The following is a 25243-nucleotide window of genomic DNA, read 5'->3' as shown; positions in this document are numbered from 1 at the left end:
AGTTCTCTATGTATACATTACACTGACATCAGGCTTGAGCTCCGGCGGAGTATGGCGCCTGATTGCTTATGCGGCTCTCCATAGACTGTGTTTACATTTTAATAATGCAGGCAATCAGGCGCCGTACTCCACCGGAGCTCAAGCCTGATGTCAGTGTACCGATGTTACCTACCCCTGGGCTCGGACACCTGTCTGCCGTGTACCTGTCCACATCTGGTCTCTGGTACCTATCCTCACTTGGCTCTGACACCTATCAGTGGGGGGAGTGGAGCTGCCATGCACCTGTCTTCCCCACCTGGGCTCTGGCACCTGTCTTCCACCACCTGGGCTCTGGCACCTGTCTTCCCCCACCTGGGCTCTGGCACCTGCTGGGCAACAGATCTCCACTAAGCAGTGTGGACAGGAGATGGCTTCGTGTTGGTGATGGGTACAGAGAGCAGGGATTTCAGGGTATCACAAGCCCTGCTCGCTGGATCCCACTTGTGGTTAGTTATATGGTACAGTATTGCTAGTTAGTTATGGCATAACCAGTCAGTGTGTGCTCTCACTTGCTGTATGCAGTCCTGTGTATTGCACATATATGTAATGCCCGGTCTGGGCTGGATATTAGGAGACGTCATACTCGGACCATATGAAACCGGAGGAAGAGTTATCGTTGTGCAGTAACAACCTGTGTGCGGCTATACACTCAGTGCACTATAAGGGGCACCTAAAATAGCTAATCAGCCAATCAAGTGGCTGTAAATAAAGACATAAAAGCTGGGTATGGTCAATAGGTTCTGATCTGATATAACATAAACTGCTGATCTTTTGAGATTTGGAGGCACAACAGCCTTTAGGTTTTACAGAGCACAAAGAAAGTGTCAGCGTCTGTTCATTGGGGCTATTCCTGAGAACCACGGGACGGATTTGGCAGGTAGAGCATTTGTTTGGGAAGGTTTAGATATGACACATTCATCAATGATGAAGGGGAGCTGAGCAGTGGCTCGTCCCTTCCTCCGCCTCCCCAGATGCTCGGGATGTGGCTGGGCCACTTGTCACACGGGGGGGTTGGGGGGTGTTGGGAGGCCTCTTTTCCTGCCGGCTTCCTGCTGGGGTTGGTGGGCGGGACACGCTGGTGTTCCCCTGTCGAGCTGTGGAGACCGGTGTGCACTGCTGTAGCATATACAGAGAGCGCACAGTCAGTGACAGGTGAATTCGTATTTTAAAATACGGTACATCCAATTTGCATCAGATAAATCACATGAGATTCATCTGATGCAAATTGGATGTAAAAAATGGCACATCATGTGTCAAATTGGATGTAGCCTTCCTGGGAAGCTGCCGGGGAAGTTCAAGGGAAATCAGATGCAATTTATAGGTCAGACAAATCTTTCTAGTGTATGGGGGCCTTTAGAATCCAGATCAAGATCCGGTCTGCCTGGTATGTCTCAACACAGTTTATTGACTCTGACCCCAGGAGGGTGCTCCGTATACAAAAGTCAAAGCTTTGGTCCTTGATGGCTAATTGCTCAGCTTCAAAAGGAAAGTAAATTAACCAGCCCCTGTGTATATCATCAGGAGACCCCATGTGACAGTGAAGATTCCTGAAAGGAGGGTGGCTGGGTGGAGCACAGATCTTAAAAGTGTGTGGCACACAAGAAATAATGTTCATTATCCTTAGAATGAGACGGGTCTGATACCTGTCTCCGGAATGTTCCAGTACCCGGAGAGATTTCCACTCCATCCCACAGTCTTATCGGATTGGTGGGTTTTTATTTCCAAAGTTTTTATTTTTCTCTGAAATTGTCTTTTTACGCATGACTTAACTTTTAACTATATATCTTGTAACCTATGTTTTCTGTAATATACTGTAAGCCTTGTAGTGTTTTCACTTAAATTAAAAATCATAATTTAGTTTTGGTGTCTGCTGGTTATCCAGCCCAAGCCTCTGACGAATGCGCCAGAGTGCTAAAGTGTAATTCATATTTTGGTGTGTCGGCAGAATCAAAGCTGTTGTGGACTATGTCCAAAAAGGGTACATTGATTGGTGGCAAGCGGAATCGTGGTGAAATAAACAAACGCTTGGGGTACCCAGTAAGAGTGTCAGATGGCAGGGATTGGTGTATCTGGGGAATCGGCGCCTAGGATCCTGACAGTGGCGTACTGTCATTTGTGTAAGGTGCCGGTAATTAGAGGAGAATAGAGGCAGATCCAACAGTCATTACGTCAGCCGCACACTGCATTACTGGGAGCGCTTATCTCCTTACTTGAGAGGCTTCAGAGTCAGGAGTTGGTCGCGATCTACCGGTGAGAGCTACCGGTAGATCACAGTCGACATTTTGGCCACCCCTGTACCATAACCACCCACATGTTGTTGCCATGCAGTAATATTTTATCCTGGGGCCAGGGGCTGGCTGGCAACTTTCAGCCTGGGGGGCAACACAAGCAAGTGGCCCACCGCCATCGATTCACTACCCTACCCTCTCCCTTCTCCCCTCTAGTATGCAGCAAGGATTAAACAATCATTCCCCCCCCCCCCCCCCCCCACACACACATACACCAGAAACGGGTATAGTGTGCGCCAAAGGCGCGTTGCAAAATGTTACCATGTAATGCCCATTACACATAATGCCACACACTGTAATGCCCATTAAACATGCAATACCGTAATACCCATCACACATAATGCCACACACTATAATGCCCATTACACATAAAGCCAACACCATAATGCCACACACCGTAATGCCCATTACACATAATGCCAATACCGTAATGCCCATTACACATAATACCAACAATGTAGTGCCCAATAAACATAATGCCACACACCGTAATGCCCATTACACATGATGCCACACACCGTAATGCCCATTACACATAATGCCACACACCGTAATGCCCAATAAACAAAATAATGCCTATTACATATTATAACACATAACTGCTCACTGTCAGAGGTATATTGCTCGATGCCAGGGGTTACATGCTCATTGCTAGGGTAAATTACATGCTTGTTGCTATGGAGTGCTGCTTGCTCATTGCTGAAGGAAGGGGCATGTAGCACTCCATATGGGAGGGGGGCTGGTTGTTGCCAGGGGAAGTGATTTATTTTTTGGCATGGGGGAGCCAGGGTACATACAGGGGGGGAAATAGTTACATTTGCAGAAGAGGAACTGGCTAGGATAATGGAAAAGTGCTATTATACAATGCAGTAAGTATAACTGAAGGGGAACTATAAGCTATTGTTCCTTAAACAGTGCGCCAGCGCTACCCGAATCCGCACTTCCAGGTAGTGCTGGCTGCACTAACAGACACTCAGGGCCGGTGCAAGGTTTCTTGACGCCCTAGGCAAAGCTAAATAATAGCACCCCTGCTCCTTTCAAACACTCTCTGGCCAACCCCTCACATAGGCATAAATGGTTTCCAGTAATTAGGTCAACAGTGTCTAGGTGGACAGTCACTAGGTCAACAGACAGAAGGCCGACATATGAAAATGGACAACATGCATTAGGTTGACATAGTCAAAGGGTTAACACAATCAAAAGGTCAACATGGAAAAAGGTTGACATAACTTTTTGTGATTTTTTTTAATAAAAAAAAGACTATTCATACTTTACCATCCCAGTGGGCATACAGTTAGATTATAATAGTGTGCCAAGGGCGCACTAGATGGTGTCCATGTTGACATAGGCAAAAAAAAGGTTAAACGTATTCCATGTCAACATTTTCCATGCCGACCTTTTGACCATGTCAACCTTCTGTCTGTCGACCATTAATGGTCGGTCTAGTGACTGCCAACCTACAGACCGTGGACCATTCATGCCATAACCCACATAAATGCCCACTCCTGCCCTGTAGGCCTACACAGGGCAAACTGTGAATGTGCTGCATTGGCAATGCGCATGCAGATGTTCCATGGCTGATTTGGGAATGTACAGTATATATTCTGCTGCTGTGGCCAGACGGCATAGTCACAGACCAGCTCTTACTTTTGAGGTTTTCCATAATTGCTTAGAGTCAGCTAATGTGGGCACAATTGCGAGTCTGCGATGGCTCCTGCGGCCGTATCTTTACAATCCTGGCCAACAGTTTCAATTGTAAATGTTAGCAGCTCCAGGGCCTAGAGCTGGGGTAGCCAAACCTAGTCCTCGAGAGCTACCAACAGTGCATGTTTTGCAGGTCTCCTCACAGAATCACAAGTGAGCTAATTAACTCCATCTGTGTATCTTTTAAAATGTGTCAGTGATTAATGAGTGCAGCAGCTAGGTTGTCTGGAAAATGTGAACTGTTGGTAGCTCTCGAGGGCTAGGGTTGGCTACCACTGGCCTAGAGAATCAGAATTGCTAATGTATTTGCCGGGATCCTGGTTGGTGAGTGTGTGATGCTAGCAAGCAAGCACCCTGGAATGGGGGGGGGTTAGTTAATGCAACCCTGGGGGGACATAGGGTTAGGCTGTGGTAATGGGAAGGTTTAAGGTTACACTGTGGGGAGTTAGGTTTAGGCATATACAATGGGGGGGGGGTTAGGTGGTGGGGTGCGGGGGTTAGAACAGGCTGTTTGGGGGGTTAAGTTTAGGCAGTGAGGGTTAGGCACTAGTGGTTAGGTTATGTCCTTTGCAGGGGGGGGGGGGGGGTTAGGCCTAGGCTGCAAGCTGTGAGGGTGAGGTGTAGTCGGTGGGTGTTGGGCTAGGCACTAGTGGGTAGGGCTAGGGTCAAACTGCAGGGGTGTTTAGGGTTAGAGTAAAAAAAAAAAAAACAGCTCACCTCTGCATTTCAGCTTCAGGGACAGCACTGCAGCTACATTGGGCAGATCAGGTCAGGAGAAGGCAGATGGGATGGGTTGCACATGCCATGGATCTGTCAGGCCAGCCTCAACTTTGAGCCCTGGCTGCTGGGGTCTCTGACTGTCTGCTGCAATGAAGATCCTCACATGATCATCATGCAGCTCCCCAGTTTCAGACCAGCTCCGCCTCCATGTCTTCCCCGGAGGCGGAGCTTCTCTGTGTCTGGCTGAGGGGGAGAGGCAGCAGTGCACTGAAGCTGCATGTGCACGGACATCTCTGGCTGTGTGCATGTGGTGACCACACTAGAGACTGGTGACTTACCAGAGGCTGGTAAGTCACATGGCATGGCCACCATAGGATGTCTTTTTTAGAGACATCATTCATTATAGTATTAAGCGAACTTAGCAGCGCCCCCTAGTGGCCAGCACTCATAGGCAGCTGCTTTAACGTAGCTGTGACCCTGCAGACACTAGAGGTATGGCAGTACCTCTAGTGTCTGTCTCCTCCAGGGCGGCGGCCATTTTGTGAGGGGCCGTCGCCTTACAGAAGGCTGTCTGCGCCGTGGCTGGACCCGGAGGAGGCGGCTGCGGCAAGATGCACACAGGTACAGCCGGCCCAGCCCCAGCCAGCAGATACCGGCCCGGGGGGCATGTGGCACCCTGCCCCCCGGCCCAGCCCGCCCCTGCCTGGGGCACAGAATATGCTGGTATTTGTTCCACAGAAGGAAGGGGTGCGGGGGTTATTTATTGCATTCAATTAACTAATTGCCTTCCCCAATTACACTACACTAATAGCAGATAAGAATAGAGCTACATTTGTGTGTAAAAGCAATGAAATATGTAAGAGAAATGAACGCAGAAAAGTGTAAATGGTTAAAGTTTAAAAGTGCGCTTCCCGTGTTGCTGCCATGTAGTTAGGTAATTAATAAATGAGAGAAACCTCTATGCTGCATGTATGTGTACTGTGTGCAGCTAAAAGTAATGTTGCTATTGTGCGTGTTGAATGTCCGAATGTGGGCCCGCTGAGGCGGCTGAGCTGCGAGAAGTGAGACTTGAGGCGAAATGTAATAGGGTGCGATTTTTGGACGAGTTCCAAACTCGCCAGAAATCGCACCTTTAAAAATCGCGTTTTTTTACGCTAAATCGCATATGTAATGAGATGCGAATTAGCGGCAAAAAATGTGATTTGCCGCAATTTCGGTCGATTTTTAGTCCTGAAAATGTGCGCATTTTCAGTCCTGAAAATGTGCGCATTTTCATATATGCGATTTTGGTTTAAAAAAAAAAAAAACGGCGTGCGGTCCCCCCCCTAAGCATAACCAGCCCCGGGCTCAAAAAGCCGGTGCTGGTATCATAAAATCAAAGGAACAATCAAGTTGGGGTTCCCTGGATTTTATAAAACCAGCACCAGGCTCAAGGTCCGGCGCTGGTTCCCAAAATAGGGGGGACAAAATGACTAGGGGTCCCCCGTATTTTAAGAACCAGCACCGGACACAACTAGCCAGCAGGGTAATGCCACAGCCGGGGGAAACTTATTATATAAGCTCCCGCGGCCAAAGCATTAACCCCCTGGCTGGTCAGCATGGGCAGGGGTCCTGGGGAAGTGGGGACCCCCCAAATGAAGGGGTCCCCCCCCCCTCCAGGACTTACCAGCCCATGCTGATAGTCCGGGGCTGTCCCCGATGCCCCTGGGCGGTGGGCATCGGGCTGATGGCTTGTGTAAAAAAAAGAAGTAAAACTATTGTTTTGTACTGGCGAACTATGAGTCCCAGCAAGCCTACCCCGCATGCTGGGACTTGGAGAACCACAAGTCCCAGCATGCGGAGCATTAAAGGGCCCGCTGGCACTTGTAGTTCTGCAGTACAAAAAATAGTTAACAAAAAACACACTGACACACTGTAAAATAAAAGTTTAATACACACAAAACACACACACACTGATACTTACCTACCTTGAGCCCGTAGGTCGGTCCCTGGATCCTGGCTCCGGGCTCCGGGGCTCCAGGGCAGAAGAGTCCGGTTCCGGGGCCTTGGTCCTGGTTCCAGGGCTGGTCCTGGGGTTCCGGGGCTCCTGGGCTGAAGAATCCGGGGTCCGGGATCCGAGGTAGTCCCCAGGGGTACCTAAGGAAGGAAATCCTACTCACCTGGTCCCCGGCGACGACCTCGGCATCCTCTCCGGTGACAGCGCTGCTCCCATCTGGTACCCGGCTCGCAGGACTTTGACAGGCGCAGAGATGTTTCCTCCTCGGCGTCTCTAGTCAGAATGATTTCTGGCCAATCAGGAGCCGAGAAAGTCGGCTCCTGATTGGCCAGAAATCATTCTGAATATAGACGCCGAGGAAGTAACATCTCTGCGCATCTAGAGCAGAGATGTTACTTCCTCGGCGTCTCTAGTTAGAATGATTTCTGGCCAATCAGGAGCCGACTTTCTCGGCTCCTGATTGGCCAGAAATCATTCTGAACAGAGACGCCGAGGAGGAAACATCTCTGCGCCTGTCAAAGTCCTGCGAGCCGGGTACCAGATGGGAGCAGCGCTGTCACCGGAGAGGATGCCGAGGTCGTCGCCGGGGACCAGGTGAGTAGGATTTCCTTCCTTAGGTACCCCTGGGGACTACCTCGGATCCCGGGCCCCGGATTCTTCAGCCCAGGAGCCCCGGAACCCCAGGACCAGCCCCGGAACCAGGACCAAGGCCCCGGAACCGGACTCTTCTGCCCCAGAGCCCGGACCCAGGATCCAGGGACCAATCTACAGGCTCAAGGTAGGTAAGTATCAGTGTGTGTGTGTTTTGTGTGTATTAAACTTTTATTTTACAGTGTGTCAGTGTGTTTTTGTTTTCTATTTTTTGTACTGCAGAACTACAAGTGCCAGCGGGCCCTTTAATGCCCCGCATGCTGGGACTTGTGGTTCTCCAAGTCCCAGCATGCGGGGTAGGCTTGCTGGGACTCATAGTTCGCCAGTACAAAACAATAGTTTTACTTCTTTTTTTTTACACAAGCCATCAGCCCGATGCCCACCGCCCAGGGGCATCGGGGACAGCCCCGGACTATCAGCATAGGCTGGTAAGTCCTGGATGGGGGGGACCCCTTCATTTGGGGGGGTCCCCACTTCCCCAGGACCCCTGCCCATGCTGACCAGCCAGGGGGTTAATGCTTTGGCCGCGGGAGCTTATATAATAAGTTTCCCCCGGCTGTGGCATTACCCTGCTGGCTGGTTGTGTCGGGTGCTGGTTCTTAAAATACGGGGGACCCCTAGTCATTTTGTCCCCCGTATTTTGGGAACCAGTGCCGGACCTTGAGCCTCGTGCTGGTTTTATAAAATCCAGGGAACCCCAACTTGATTGTTCCTTTGATTTTATGATACCAGCACCGGCTTTTTGAGCCCAGGGCTGGTTATGCTTAGGGGGGGGACCGCACGCCGTTTTTTTTATTTAATTTTTGTTTTAACTATTTTTTTTACAACAGAAGCATGCACAGATCCCAATGATCTGTGCATGTTTCTGTAAAAATCAGTGAGTCAGTGTGACTGAAATCGCATCTTTTAAATGTGCGAATTCACGGGAAAAAATGCGCTTTTTCCCGCGAATCGCACCCTATTACATGTGGGATTTTTAGAAAAATTGCGATTTTGGCCGTTTTGGACCAAATATCGCAAAAGTCTAAAAATCCCACCCTATTACATTTCGCCCGTGCTGTTTTCGGGCAAGTATTTCTCATGTGTACTGGCCCGAGCGCTCGGTGACTCGATCACTTGATTACATCGGTGATCACTTGATGTAACCAATGTGGCTACCCGGATGCCGGGGGGAGGGGTGTGTGGCCGCGATGTGGTCCGTCCGGCCGCCGGGGGGTGGGTGGGGGGAGTGGGATGTGGCCGCCGTGCTGCTGGAGGGGGGGAGTGTGATGCTCACTCGCCGAACACCTGCTCCTTCCTTTGGCTCTCCAGCTCCTATGCTGCTGCTGCTGCTGCGGTGATAGCTTTCCAGCTCACTACCGCCCTCCAGTGGCCCAAATGCCTAGACCTGCCTAGTGGTAGTGCCGGCCCTGTGTACAGGGGATACAGTCATTAGGTCTACACCAACTAGGTCGATAAGCATTGGGTCGACACCAGTAGGTCGACAGGCAGCAATGTTTTTGGGGGTTTTCAGTGCCGACTGGCGGTATTTCATGCCCTACCATCCACTAGGGCGTGATACGAAAATAAAATAATGTGCCAAGCGTTGCGATGCACCGTGCCCGAAGCATCGCAAGCAAAGCGCACAGCAAACTGTGTCCATGTCCTTTTGACTGTTGACCTTGCCCGTGTCGACCTAATGCTTGTGTCGATCTAATGTTCTGTCGACCTAGACCCATGCCCACCTACACCCATGTCGACCTTGACCCATGTTGACCTAAACCAATGTCAAACTTGATGCCTGTCGATCTAGTGGTGTCGACCCAATGTTTGTCGACTTAATTAGTGTAGACCTAACAACCCACACCCGTGTAGAGGTGATGCACGTATATCAGCTTATCATGCACTGGAATAGGATCACTACCAAATGACAGGTCACAGTGTGACACACAACGAGGAACAGGTTACAGATGTAAACCACACATACAAACCCAAGTCCCCAGTGCCCTGAGGCTGTAATGCTAACCACTGCACCAACCATGCTGCACAAGTGTCCTCAGTGTCACAGAGCTATTAGACTTTGTTATGTGGAAAGTCTTGTTTCTCACAGGCGTATAACCGAGACACTGTATATAGTAGCCGGGGTGTTCCCAGTATATGGCCATAATGCAGACTACAATGTGCACAGAGGGGTTACCTCTTCATTCTCATAAAATAAACTTCAGTATAAATTTATTATAAGGAAAATATGTGACATTATTTCTGGTCCAATAGAAACATCTGTAACAAGAATGACAATGAAAAAAAATCACTTTTAAAGAAAACCAATAAAATAAAAGATATTATGATACAATTCTCACATACAGTAAAGGGCACTCACAACGTGTTCCCGGTGCAACTGACTCCTTCCTCAGGTAGTGCCCGGACTAGTGAGTAAGAGCCCTGTCCTTTCCATCACGTGTGTGATACACAAATACCCTGCAGGTCAGGTGTGATATAACCCAGTCAGTGTTATCCCTCACAGTGCCGGAGATATTCTGTGTTACCATACAGGCAGTGCGTGTTACTGGCTTCCGTGTTACCATACAGGCAGCGCGTGTTATTGGCTTCCGTGTTACCATACAGGCAGCGCGTGTTACTGGCTTCCGTGTTACCATACAGGCAGTGCGTGTTACTGGCTTCCGTGTTACCATACAGGCAGCGCGTGTTACTGGCTGCCGTGTTACCATACAGGCAGCGCGTGTTACTGGCTTCCGTGTTACCATACAGGCAGCGCGTGTTACTGGCTTCCGTGTTACCATACAGGCAGCGCGTGTTACTGGCTTCCGTGTTACCATACAGGCAGCGCGTGTTACTGGCTTCAGTGTTACCATACAGGCAGCGCGTGTTACTGGCTTCAGTGTTACCATACAGGCAGCGCGTGTTACTGGCTTCCGTGTTACCATACAGGCAGCGCGTGTTACTGGCTTCCGTGTTACCATACAGGCAGCGCGTGTTACTGGCTTCCCGTGTTACCATACAGGCAGCGCGTGTTACTGGCTTCCGTGTTACCATACAGGCAGCATGTGTTACTGGCTTCCGTGTTATCATACAGGCAGCGCGTGTTACTGGCTTCTGTGTTACCATACAGGCAGCGCGTGTTACTGGCTTCCGTGTTACCATACAGGCAGTGCGTGTTACTGGCTTCTGTGTTACCATACAGGCAGCGCAGGTTACTGGCTTCTGTGTTAACATACAGGCAGCGCGTGTTACTGGCTTCCGTGCCACTCTCACAGCTCTATTCCACATCTCTTCCTTGTGGGTAAGGACACAGCACCTGCTGCATATGTACATGACATCAGGGACTGCAGCCTGGGGGGGGGGGGTCACATCGCTCCAGCAGCGGCTGCCAGGCTCAGACACACAGGGACGGTGTCTGCTCCTCTCCCCGGCCAAATGAAAATGAACAGGAAACACTTTTTCTCCTGTCCCGCCTTCCTGCAGCAATTGGCTTCTGCTCTCCACATGTGATCGGACGGATGACTCTGGCCAAGCCCCTGCAAAGTGATTGCTACACGTACTGATGTAAGATGTAGTGAGATCTGCAACTAGCCAATGACGATGGATCCTTCTCTAACACGCCACATTGGTGGGGGCTGCCCTGTTCCCTATAATACTACTTTCAGACCGCAAGTGCTGTGTCGCACACGGGATTAGGACACAGGTCCCACCCCCAGAGCAACACGGCAATGCGGTCTGAAAGTTTCGACAGGGGGCGGAGGGATAACACTGACACAGTGACATCACAGGGGGCGGAGGGATAACACTGACACGGTGACATCACAGGGGGCGGAGGGATAACACTGACACGGTGACATCACAGGGGGCAGAGGGATAACACTGACACGGTGACATCACAGGGGGCGGAGGGATAACACTGACACGGTGACATCACAGGGGGCGGAGCTGGGCGGCGGGGCGTCATCGGGGGCTCTGGAGGAGGCAGTACTTGGAGCTGACAGTGCTGCCTCCTCCATACTGTGAACAGGACACGGGTCGCTCGATCCAGGCACCCGCTCACACTACACTTGACACGGGTCACAGCCGTGTTCAACCCTGGTCATTACCAGGGTTGAACACCTGTGTTGCTCGACCCGTGGTGGCCTTTTCAGACCGCACCTTGACAAGGTGCGGTATAAGAGAATGTGTAGGAGCTGCACAACTAATTAATAGTATTGGAGATTAAGCTGTGAGAGCTGAAACAACTCGTCGTGTGCTTCTTCTTTGCCTGGGAGCTTGGACATTGCCTGGGAGCTTGGCATGTGCATATTCCTTACCCAGAAGAGCTTGGACATCGGCGTGTGCATATTCCTCACCCAGAAGAGCTTGGACATCGGCGTGTGCATATTCCTCACCCAGAAGAGCTTGGACATCGGCGTGTGCATATTCCTCACCCAGAAGAGCTTGGACATCGGCGTGTGCATATTCCTCACCCAGAGCGCGTACATCTGCATGTGCAAATTATAAGCCTGAAAATTTATATATACGTGTCTGCATCTTCCAGGCCGAACAACTCGGACATCCGTGTGTGCACAATTCTTACCCAAGATCTCGGACATAATCATGTGTGTCTTCCTCCCACAAGAGCTCGGATATCGGCATTTGAGTCGTCCATGCCAAAGAGCTTGTACATCATCATGTGTGTCTTCCTCCCACAACAACTCGGACATCAGTGTGTCACATTTCTCACCCAAGAGCTCGGATATCGGTATTTTTGTCTTCCTCCCACAAGGAGGGATTTTCGTCTTCCTCCCACATCAGCATGTGTGTCTTTCTCACCCAACGCAGCTCTAAGTTTGATATTGAGTATCAGAAAAAACAAAGAAAAAAAGGAAAATCAGTTTTGCTGGGATGCACTCCTCATCCACTAAGTCACACATGACTTGGAATAACAGTACAATATGTGCAAATGAAAGTAAAAATACGTGTAAGGTAGGTACAGAAAGAAGAAAGATGATTGAAGATTCAGAATCGTCTCTGATGCAAATCTTGCTCTGCCAATGTGTAAAGAGATTAATAAACGATTTTTGATTTGTGTTGTATCTTTATTGACTTATAGAAAGTTGCAATTGCTGTCAATGCGTATAAACAGATCTACTGCTATGTGTGGTGGGTATCACATACACTGTTATGATTTTAACTACACAGTTGCAACATTTTATTCACATCAGGTTCTCACAGTTGCTACACAGTAATTGCTATATGTAGTGGTGACACATGCACTGCTCTGCGGCTCTTGGAATATACCCTTCAGCTATTCTTAGCAAAATAGACGACCTACCTCAAATGGGTGAGTTGTATTAATGACCATATGAATATGTCACTTATATGCTGGCTTTTGTGTCCCCAGCTTCAGGCTTAGGGCCGCATTTATAAAGTAATATTGGCGGCTAAATCCCGGAAACACCCGTTACAGGCGGACGGGCCGCCAACGCTAACGCCAATGCCAACGGGTCGTCGGGACTACAATTGCCAGGGAAAAATGGAAAATAAACCAAAGGCTCGGGAGGAACGGATGGAAATGCGCAAACGCAAACGCGTTGGTGGCCCGACATCTGTTACGGTTTCCCAACGGATCGGGACCGACGGAAATGCACAAACGCGTTTGTGGCCTGACGTCTGTTACGGTTTCCCAACGGATCGGGACGGACGGAAATGCGCAAACGCGTTTGTGGCCTGACGTCTGTTACGGTTTCCCAACGGCTCGGGATGGACGGACGGAAATGCGCAAATGCTTTGGTGGCCCGACATCTGTTACGGTTTCCCAACGGCTCAGGACGGACGGACGGAAATGCGCAAACGCAAACACGTTGATGGCCTGACGTCTGTTACGGTTTCCCAACGGCTCGGGACGGACGGAAATGCGCAAACGCGTTGGTGGCCCGACGTCTGTTGCGGTTTCCCAATGGATAGGGACGGACGGATGGAAATGCGCAAACGCAAACGCGTTGGTGGCCCGACGTCTGTTATGGTTTCCCAATGGATCGGGACGGTCGGAAATGCGCAAAAGCGTTGGTGGCCAGACGTCTGTTACGGTTTCCCAACGGATCGGGACGGACGGATGGAAATGCGCAAACGCAAACGCGTTGGTGGCCCGACGTCTGTTATGGTTTCCCAATGGATCGGGACGGATGGAAATGCGCAAACGCAAACGCGTTGCTGGCCTGAAGTCTGTTACAGTTTCCCAACGGCTCGTGTTGGGGGCGGACTCCCAACGGCTCATGTTGGGGGCGGACTCCCAACGGCTCGTGTTGGGGGCTCGTGTTGGGGGCGGAAACGCGTTGCTGGCCTGAAGTCTGTTACAGTTTCCCAACGGCTCGTGTTGGGGGCGGACTCCAAACGGCTCGTGTTGGGGGCGGACTCCCAACGGCTCGTGTTGGGGGCTTGTGTTGGGGGCTTGTGTTGGGGGCGGAAACGCGTTGCTGGCCGGAAGTCTGTTACAGTTTCCCAATGGCTCGTGTTGGGGGCGGACTCCCAACGGCTCGTGTTGGGGGCGGACTCCCAACGGCTCGTGTTGGGGGCTCGTGTTGGGGGCGGAATATCCTCGTGTCAACTCAACCACCATTGAGCTCCACTATAAAAGAATGGAACAACACAGACTCTCGCCATAATGCACCATGGCCTCACTCACCATCTTATTGAGAAAGGCTGACAAGCTTATTATATTCTCTACATTTCTAATACATCTGGGTGCAACCAACTACATGGGATTACTGGCAAGAGGAGACATCTCAAAGGTCTTAACGATTTGGGTAAGTGCGGCTAGATCTTTAATATATTAAACGCTGCCGTTGTCATATGGATGTCGTCGTCGGATGGATGCCTTCGTTGCATTGATGCCGTTGTTGTTTGGATTATATAGTCATAGTGATGCCATTGTCGTAGCGATGCCGTTGTTGTATGGATTACTGATATTAGTGTACTGTAGTGAGATTTGCGATCAGTAAATGATGCACGTACAGTATATCAGGCTTTCATGCACTGGAATAGGATCACTACCAAATGACAGGTAACAGTGCGACACACGCTGATGAACAGGTTACAGACGGACGGGCCGCCAACGGGAGGTCGGGACGCCAATGGCCAGAGACAAACTGAAAATAAACCAACGGCTCGGGACGCTAACGGAAATGCTAACTCAAACTCAAACTCTAACACCATCGGAAAATAAACCAACGGCTCGGGACGGACGGACGGACCAATGACGGTAACGGAAATGCTAACTCAAACGCAAACTCTAACGCCATTGGAAAATAAACCAACGGCTTGGGACGGACGGGAAAATTACGCTAACGGAAATGCTAACTCAAACGCAAACTCTAACGCCATCGGAAAATAAACCAACGGTTTGGGACGGACGGGCAAATGACGCTAACGGAAATGCTAACTGAAGCGCAAACTCTAACGCCATCGGAAAATAAGCCAACGACTCTGGACGGAAGGACGGGCCAATGATGCTAACGGAAATGCTAACTCAAATGCAAACTCTAACGCCAACGGAAAATAAACCAACGGCTCAGGACGGGCCAATGACCCTAACGGAAATGCTAACTCAAACGCAAACTCTAACGCCATCGGAAAATAAACCAACGGCTCGGGACAGGCCAATGACGCTAACGGAAATGCTAACTCAAACGCAAACTCTAACACCATCGGAAAATAAAGCATTGGCTCGGGACGGACGGACGGGCCAATGACGCTAATGGAAATGCTAACTCAAACACAAACTCTAACACCATCGGAAAATAAACCAACGGCTCGGGACGGACGGACGGGCCAATGACACTAACAGAAATGCTAACTCAAACGCAAACTCTAACGCTATTGGAAAATAAGCCAACGACTCGGGACGGAGGGACGGGCCAATGACGCTAACGGAAATGCTAACTCAAACGTCATCAGAAAATAAACCAACGGCTCGGGACGGACGGACGGGCCAATGACGCTAATGGAAATGCTAACTCAAACACAAACTCTAACGCCATCGGAAATTAAACCAACGGCTTGGGACGGACGGACGGGCCAATGACGCTAATGGAAATGCTAAGTCAAAGGCAAACGCTAACGCCATTGGAAAATGAACCAACGGCTCGGGACGGATGGGCCAATGACGCTAACGGAAATGCTAACTCAAACTCTAACGCCATTGGAAAATAAATCAACGGCTCGGGACAGATGGACGGGCCAATGACACTAAACGGAATGCTAACTCAGACGCAAACTCTAACGCCATTGGAAAATAAACCAACGGCTCGGGACGGGCAAATAACGCTAACGGAAATGCTAACTCAAACGCAAACTCTAACGCCATCGGAAAATAAACCAACGGCTAGGGACGGACGGGCAAATGACACTAACGGAAATGCTAACTCAAACGCAAACTCTAACGCCATCGGAAAATAAGCCAACGACTCGGGACGGAAGGACGGGCCAATGATGCTAACGGAAATGCTAACTCAAATGCAAACTCTAACGCCATCGGAAAATAAACCAACGGCTCAGGACGGGCCAATGACGCTAACGGAAATGCTAACTCAAACGCAAACTCTAACGCCATCGGAAAATAAACCAATGGCTCGGGACGGGCCAATGACGCTAACGGAAATGCTAACTCAAACGCAAACTCTAACGCCATTGGAAAATAAACCAACGGCTCGGGACGGGCCAATGACGCTAACGGAAATGCTAACTCAAACGCAAACTCTAACACCATCGGAAAATAAAGCATTGGCTCGGGACGGACGGGCAAATGACGCTAACGGAAATGCTAACTCAAACGCAAACTCTAACGCCATCGGAAAATAAGCCAACGACTCGGGACGGACGTACGGGCCAATGATGCTAACGGAAATGCTAACTCAAATGCAAACTCTAACGCCAACGGAAAATAAACCAACGGCTCGGGACGGGCCAATGACGCTAATGGAAATGCTAACTCAAACGCAAACTCTAACACCATCGGAAAATAAAGCATTGGCTCGGGACGGACGGGCCAGTGACGCTAATGGAAATGCTAACTCAAACACCATCGGAAAATAAACCAACGGCTCGGGACGGACGGACGGACGGGCCAATGACACTAACGGAAATGCTAACTCAAACGCAAACTCTAACGCTATTGGAAAATAAGCAAAAGACTCGGGACGGACGGACGGGCCAATGACGCTAACGGAAATGCTAACTTAAACATCATCGGAAATTAAACCACCGGCTCGGGACGGACGGACGGGTCAATGACGCTAACGGAAATGCTAAGTCAAAGGCAAACTCTAACGCCATTGGAAAATAAACCAACGGCTCGGGACGGACGGACGGGCATATGACGCTAACGGAAATGCTAACTCAAACGCAAACTCTAACGCCATCGGAAAATAAACCAACGGCTAGGGACAGACGGGCAAATGACGCTAACGGAAATGCTAACTCAAACGCAAACTCTAACGCCATCGGAAAATAAGCCAACGACTCGGGACGGAAGGACGGGCCAATGATGCTAACGGAAATGCTAACTCAAATGCAAACTCTAACGCCAACGGAAAATAAACCAACGGCTCGGGACGGGCCAATGACGCTAATGGAAATGCTAACTCAAACGCAAACTCTAACGCCATCGGAAAATAAACCAACGGCTCGGGATGGACGGGCCAATGACGCTAATGGAAATGCTAACTCAAACGCAAACTCTAACGCCATCGGAAATTAAACCACCGGCTCGGGACGGACGGACGGGCCAATGACGCTAACGGAAATGCTAAGTCAAAGGCAAACTCTAACGCCATTGGAAAAGAAACCAACAGCTCGTGACGGATGGACGGGCCAATAACACTAACGGAAATGCTAACTCAGGCATTCCCAACTACGGTCCTCAAGGCACACCAACAGTGCAGGTTTCAGTGATATCCAGGCTTCAGCACAGATGGTTTAATCAAAATCCCTCAGATACTAAATAAGTCACCTGTGCTCAAGCCTGGATATCTACAAAACCTGCACTGTTGGTGTGCCTTGAGGACCGTGGTTGGGAATGCCTGTGCTAACTCAAACGCAAACTCTAACGCCATCGGAAAATAAGCCAACGACTCGGGATGGACGGACGGGCCAATGACGGTAACGGAAATGCTAACTCAAACATCATCGGAAAATAAACCAACGGCTCGGGACGGACGGGCCAATGACGCTACCGGAAATGCTAACTCAAATGCAAACTCTAACGCCATCGGAAAATAAACAGTAAATACATTATTTCCTGTTCTGCCCTCTATCAGCAATCGGCTGCCGCTCTCCAACTGTGATTGGACGGATGACTCCGGGCAGGCCCGTGCAAAGTTATTGTTACAAGTACTGATATTAGTGAGGTGTAGCATCGGGACGGACGGGCCGCCAACTCCAAATGAGACGTCAAGACAAATGTTACGGCCCGGACATGAAATGAGTCCCGGGCCCTAAAATTCCTGATGGCAGCCCTGTTGGGGCATGTCCATTGTGAATGCAGCACATGTGCAGTCAGGCGTCAGTTGGTCTAGTGCGAGAACATCGCCCAAGGTCCCTGTGTGTGTGTGACAGCATCAGCATTAGAATTAGGCCCTGGGCTTCCAGCTACACCCAAAGCTTCATTTTCAGCCATTGCATTTCTAAAATGTTCTTTTCCTTTACAGATCTCAGGCAGCAAAATTCCTCAAACCACTGAGTGCAATCGCACAGATCCGTCCGAAGACATCCGTCAAATCAAATCCCTATTTATCTACTCAAAGGTAGGTTTGGGCGCCTTCACCAGTGGCGTCACTAGGGGAGTGCGGCCCACACGCCTTATAAAGGCCCCCATACACTAGTAGCTATCCCTATAAAGGCCCCATACACTAGTAGCTATCCGTATAAAGGCCCTCATACACTAGTAGTTATCCCTATAAAGGCCCCCATACACTAGTATCTATTCCTATAAAGGCCCCCATACACTAGTATCTATTCCTATAAAGGCCCCCATACACTATTATATATTCCTATAAAGGCCCCCATACACTAGTAGCTATCCGTATAAAGGCCCCATACACTAGTAGCTATCCGTATAAAGGCCCCCATACACTAGTATCTATTCCTATAAAGGCCCCCATACACTAGTATCTATTCCTATAAAGGCCCCCATACACTAGTATCTATTCCTATAAAGGCCCCCATACACTATTATATATTCCTATAAAGGCCCCCATACACTAGTAGCTATCCGTATAAAGGCCCCCATACACTAGTAGCTATCCCTATAAAGGCCCCCATACACTAGTAGCTATCCGTATAAAGGCCCCCATACACTAGTAGCTATCCCTATAAAGGCCCCCATACACTAGTAGTTATCCCTATAAAGGCCCCCATACGCTAGTAGTTATCCCTATAAAGGCCCCCATACACTAGTAGCTATCCCTATAAAGGCCCCAATACACTAGTAGCTATCCCTACAAAGGCCCCCATGCACTAGTATCTATTCCTATAAAGGCTCCCATACACTAGTAGCTATCCCTATAAAGGCCCCCATACACTAGTATCTATCCGTATAAAGGCCCCATATCTAAGTAGTTATCCCTATAAAGGCCCCCATACACTAGTAGTTATCCCTATAAAGGACCGCATACACTAGTAGCTATCCTTATAAAGGCCCCCATACACTAGTAGTTATCCCTATAATGGCCCCCATACACAAGAAGTTATCCCTATAAAGGCCCCCATACACTAGTAGCTATCCGTATAAAGGCCCCCATACACCAGTAGCTATCCCTATAAAGGCCCCCATACACTAGTAGCTATCCCTATAAAGGCCCCATACACTAGTAGCTATCCGTGTAAAGGCCCCCATACACCAGTAGCTATCCCTATAAAGGCCCCATACACTAGTAGCTATCCCTATAAAGGCCCCCATACACTAGTAGCTATCCCTATAAAGGCCCCCATACACTAGTAGCTATCCGTATAAAGGCCCCCATACAACATTAGCTATTCCTATAAAGGCCCCCATACACCATTAGCTATCCGTATAAAGGCCCCATACACCAGTAGCTATCCGTATAAAGGCCCCCATACACTAGTAGCTATCCGTATAAAGGCCCCCATACACCAGTAGCTATCCCTATAAAGGCCCCATACACTAGTAGCTATCCCTATAAAGGCCCCCATACACCAGTAGCTATCCGTATAAAGGCCCCATACACCAGTAGCTATCCCTATAAAGGCCCCATACACCAGTAGCTATCCCTATAAAGGCCCCCATACACTAGTAGCTATCCCTATAAAGGCCCCCATACACTTGTAGCTATCCCTATAAAGGCCCCATACACTAGTAGCTATCCCTATAAAGGCCCCATACACTAGTAGTTATCCCTATAAAGGCCCCATACACTACTAGCTATCCGTATAAAGGCCCCATACACTAGTAGCTATCCTTATAAAGGCCCCCATACACTAGTAGTTATCCCTATAATGGCCCCCATACACTAGAAGTTATCCCTATAAAGGCCCCCATACACTAGTAGCTATCTGTATAAAGGCCCCCATACACCAGTAGCTATCCCTATAAAGGCCCCCATACACTAGTAGCTATCCCTATAAAGGCCCCATACACTAGTAGCTATCCGTGTAAAGGCCCCCATACACCAGTAGCTATCCCTATAAAGGCCCCATACACTAGTAGCTATCCCTATAAAGGCCCCCATACACTAGTAGCTATCCCTATAAAGGCCCCCATACACTAGTAGCTATCCGTATAAAGGCCCCCATACAACATTAGCTATTCCTATAAAGGCCCCCATACACCATTAGCTATCCGTATAAAGGCCCCCATACACCAGTAGCTATCCCTATAAAGGCCCCATACACTAGTAGCTATCCCTATAAAGGCCCCCATACACCAGTAGCTATCCGTATAAAGGCCCCATACACCAGTAGCTATCCCTATAAAGGCCCCATACACCAGTAGCTATCCCTATAAAGGCCCCCATACACTAGTAGCTATCCCTATAAAGGCCCCCATACACTTGTAGCTATCCCTATAAAGGCCCCATACACTAGTAGCTATCCCTATAAAGGCCCCATACACTAGTAGTTATCCCTATAAAGGACCGCATACACTAGTAGCTATCCTTATAAAGGCCCCCATACACTAGTAGTTATCCCTATAATGGCCCCCATACACTAGAAGTTATCCCTATAAAGGCCCCCATACACTAGTAGCTATCCGTATAAAGGCCCCCATACACCAGTAGCTATCCCTATAAAGGCCCCCATACACTAGTAGCTATCCCTTTAAAGGCCCCATACACTAGTAGCTATCCGTGTAAAGGCCCCCATACACCAGTAGCTATCCCTATAAAGGCCCCATACACTAGTAGCTATCCCTATAAAGGCCCCCATACACTAGTAGCTATCCCTATAAAGGCCCCCATACACTAGTAGCTATCCGTATAAAGGCCCCCATACAACATTAGCTATTCCTATAAAGGCCCCCATACACCATTAGCTATCCGTATAAAGGCCCCATACACCAGTAGCTATCCGTATAAAGGCCCCCATACACTAGTAGCTATCCGTATAAAGGCCCCCATACACCAGTAGCTATCCCTATAAAGGCCCCATACACTAGTAGCTATCCCTATAAAGGCCCCCATACACCAGTAGCTATCCGTATAAAGGCCCCCATACACTAGTAGCTATCCGTATAAAGGCCCCCATACACCAGTAGCTATCCCTATAAAGGCCCCATACACTAGTAGCTATCCCTATAAAGGCCCCCATACACCAGTAGCTATCCGTATAAAGGCCCCATACACCAGTAGCTATCCCTATAAAGGCCCCCATACACTAGTAGCTATCCCTATAAAGGCCCCCATACACTTGTAGCTATCCCTATAAAGGCCCCATACACTAGTAGCTATCCCTATAAAGGCCCCCATACACTAGTAGCTATCCCTATAAAGGCCCCCATACACTTGTAGCTATCCCTATAAAGGTCCCATACACTAGTAGCTATCCCTATAAAGGCCCCCATACACTAGTAGCTATCCCTATAAAGGCCCCCATACACTAGTAGCTATCCCTATAAAGGCCCCCATACACTAGTAGCTATCCCTATAAAGGCCCCCATACACCAGTAGCTATCCCTATAAAGGCCCCCATACACCAGTACCTATCCCTATAAAGGCCCCATACACTAGTAGCTATCCCTATAAAGGCCCCCATACACCAGTAGCTATCCGTATAAAGGCCCCATACACTAGTAGCTATCCCTATAAAGGCCCCCATACACTAGAAGCTATCCCTATAAAGGCCCCCATACACTAGTAGTTATCCCTATAAAGGCCCCCATACACTAGTAGTTATCCCTATAAAGGCCCCCATACACTAGTAGTTATCCCTATAAAGGCCCCCATACACTAGTAGCTATCCCTATAAAGGCCCCCATACACTAGTAGCTATCCCTATAAAGGCCCCCATACACTAGTAGCTATCCCTATAAAGGCCCCCATACTCTTCACCTACAGAAGAGCATCTAGAAGGGAGATCTGTTCCTCGCACATCACAGAATACAGTAACTTATACAGTTGTACATCTGCCATCAGAAGGAGGACGCAGCCGCCATTGTTAATGAAGTTATGGAACAAGTCGCCATATTCAGCTACTGTCACTACCAAGTGCTCGAGTACAAACAGCAAGACGTGGAGAAGATCATGGGGATCGTACATAGCCGTACTGGGCTGCTACCAGACTGTGTAAGTGTATGATACTGCCACCTGGTGTTCCCATCACATAAGTGCAGTCATTACTGTGTGTTCTCTGTTGTGCATCAGACCCAGACTGTAGGAACCAGAGGATTTATTTGTCATTTTCTGTTTCAGAGTATGAGAACTCGTCCTGGTATCAGTAAGGGAATAAGAGATTACTTCTCCACGCTCCGGGACCTTGTGAGAGATAAAAAGGTGAGATGTGTGTACAGTATGTAATGTGACTTATCTAACATCCGTCCCCTAGTACTGGGTATACATGTGATTCTCAGCCTGACATGCGTACATCTTACTGTTGAGTAAAGCTCACATAGCGTTGGCCACGCCCCCACAGTGATGTGAAAAAAGACGTGTGGATCGCAATTGCAGCATTGTTGTAAGGATACACTTCCTTTTCACAAGCCACACCCCTTTTGGGAGTGCATGAGTCCTGATGAGGAATCTTAAAATGTTAAGGAGGCACAGTGTCAGTATCAGCAGATTTCCACAGCCAGACAGATTCTGAGAGGATGAGACAGATTACATGTTGTTGCTTTCTGTGTCCAACTAACCTGATTCTTACTCTGTTTCCTAGAGTGTTGATGTGTGCACCAGGGGGATCATTATCAATAGTGTCAGGAGAATCCTTATATACTCTCATCAACTCTGCTCCCGCATAGAACAATAACGCATCACCGGCTGATCACACAGAGGCTGCCCAGCTTGCCCTCATATTCACCAGGATCATTAACACCTCACTGGAGCTGCGCAAGGTGCCCTCCTGCTTCAAATGTTTTATCATTGTCCCGGTCCCTAAGAAATCATCTATCACGTCCCTAAATGACTACAGACCAAATGCGCTAATGTCTGTGGTCATGAAAGTGTTGAGTGACTGGTGTTGATCCACCTCAAAGATATAAGTGGCCCTCACCTAGTCTGGTATGGATCCACCAGTGAGGGGGACAGACGCAGGCTACAAAGGGTGGTGAGGACGCCTGAAAATATCAGTACCAACCTCCCCCTGTTCAGGATCTGTACTTGTCCAGGATCAAGAAACGTGTTGGAAATCATAGAAGACCATTTGCATCCTGGACACGTCTTGCACAAAATGCTTCCATCTGGCAGACGCTTCAGAGCTATTCCTGTAAAGTCAACTAGAAGCTTAAAAAGCTTCTTCCCCAAGCTGTCCATCAACTGAACAATTGTAGTATGCCCCAAACCAATATCTGTAAAGTAATATACACTGTGCTCCACGTTGTCTGTGTAGATTGTATACCTCCCGCTGTTGTGTTGTCTCTTGGCAGTTGCATTGTAACCAGAAACAAACTCCTAGCTCAAACCGCCCTCCCCCCCCCACTTCTTTCTTTTTTGGTGCCCCTATGACACCTGGTGCCAGGTAGCGACTGCCTCCAATGTCTCAGGGATTCCACCACTTCTATAATAACTTCTTATGCTCTGTACATCTACAAACTTCTACATCTGCGTGTGCGGCTTTTACTGCTATTACCTGTTATATTATAGTGATCCTATTACAGTGCATAAAAAGCTATTTCCTGGCATCTGAGGACTTTTCATCATTACAAATACACTTTTATGAAAATATGTGAAGTATATTTGTATTCATTGAATATCAGAGATAACAGAACAATTAAGAATATATGCCAAAGAAATAAAATGTTATTTACTGTATATTAGATTTATGTCTCAGTCTCAAATACTGTATATTTTATTTAACAATGAAGCAAGTCTTTAAAATGAAGGTGACAAAGGTGCCACATGCATAAGGAGAATATTACAGAGGAGCTGCCTCAGTGGAATGTGTGCACAGGGGCGGATTGGGACTTGATTCCGGCCCGGGAGCAGGGGGGCGCCGGTATGGTGAACCCCTGCTGTATGTGACTGCTCTTATCCTTGCCAATTTACTTTGAGGATTCTATCACATCTGGCAAATATCTTTGATTGGTTATACTAAGCTAGAAAAATCCCTTATTTTTTCTGATTGCTGGAAGCTTACCGGATTATTTCTGAGACACCTGACTCCTAAGTCTTTTTTGTACTGAACATTCATAGTTACTGCTGATTGCAATTTCTGCCCCTGATGAAGTCATGATTTGACTAAACGCGTTGGGCCTTCTATCTGTGATCAAGAAATCTCTGAATTGAGCAATTACCACTGATGTTCACCAGGAAAGTGTTTAAAATTCCTTCATACATACAACCAGTGGCTAGAAGGTAATTCGACCGAAACGCGTTGGTGGATCCAGTGTGTGAGCAGCCATCACCTACCTTCTAGCCACTGATTGTATGTATGAAGGAATTTTAAACACTTTCCTTTTTTTAAATGTTTTTTTCTATTTTTTACTTTCTTTATATATTTTTTTTATATGGACTGTATAAGGCCTTTTTTTTGGATTGTTTACTCAGTTATTTTGGACTTTTGCTATATTTCTGTGCACAGACACGCATATGGTGAATGCGTTCTAGTTTTTATCCGTGTTGTCTGGATGGTTTTCATACATTAAATATAAATCTTCCCCGATGCTAGCCTCCACCGCCGCCGCCGCCGCCAGGGTTCGCGTATCCTGTAAACTGGGACGTTCGTGTGTGGGACACTCATGCGTCCCAGTCACATGGAGCACCATCTCGCCAGCGGTGGAATCCTAGCGCTGAATGAGAGGTGCTCCATCAGTATATACATCACATCAGGGACTGTGGCTGAGGGTGTCACATTACTCCGGCAGCAGGTTCAGACACACAGGGACGACATCTTCTTTTCTTCTCACCGGCCAAAGGAAAATGAACAGGAAAGCCAGCAATTGTTATAAATGCACACATCCAACAACCTGGCACTCTGGTATTTATGTCTCCTTATATCAGAACTCTTTTATATGAGGGAGAGTTTTATTTTATGTTTATTTTTGTTATTTTTTAGTTCCTCACTTTGTTTATTGCTATAGATACGTCTTCTCCTTTGTATGGGTTTTGGATTTTATTATTTACAATACCCAGCAACTATCTGAAGCAGCCTGTGCGTACAGGAGCATATTTTAATTATTTGCATAATTTCTTGCACCGTCTGTGGGATTGGCTGC

The 25243-nt window shown here is 48.4% G+C and overlaps 1 protein-coding gene across 1 annotated transcript in view; it reads left to right on the top strand.

The window, feature by feature from the left end:
* LOC146058374 (uncharacterized) overlaps window positions 1-23804 on the top strand; it is a 24134-nt gene extending 330 nt beyond the window's left edge. Inside the window, exons 2-5 of the mRNA XM_083170659.1 lie at window positions 18069-18164; window positions 22011-22160; window positions 22287-22367; window positions 22747-23804. Coding sequence (XP_083026785.1) covers window positions 18069-18164; window positions 22011-22160; window positions 22287-22367; window positions 22747-22839 — 420 coding nt within the window. The 3' untranslated portion in view covers window positions 22840-23804. The remainder of the gene's footprint in view (window positions 1-18068; window positions 18165-22010; window positions 22161-22286; window positions 22368-22746) is intronic.
* The last annotated feature ends 1439 nt before the right edge of the window (window positions 23805-25243 follow it).

Source organism: Crinia signifera, chromosome 2, assembly GCF_055691185.1.
Source record: "Crinia signifera chromosome 2, ASM5569118v1, whole genome shotgun sequence".
Lineage (NCBI taxonomy): Eukaryota > Metazoa > Chordata > Amphibia > Anura > Myobatrachidae > Crinia > Crinia signifera.
This window is presented reverse-complemented; position numbering and strand designations above follow the sequence as displayed.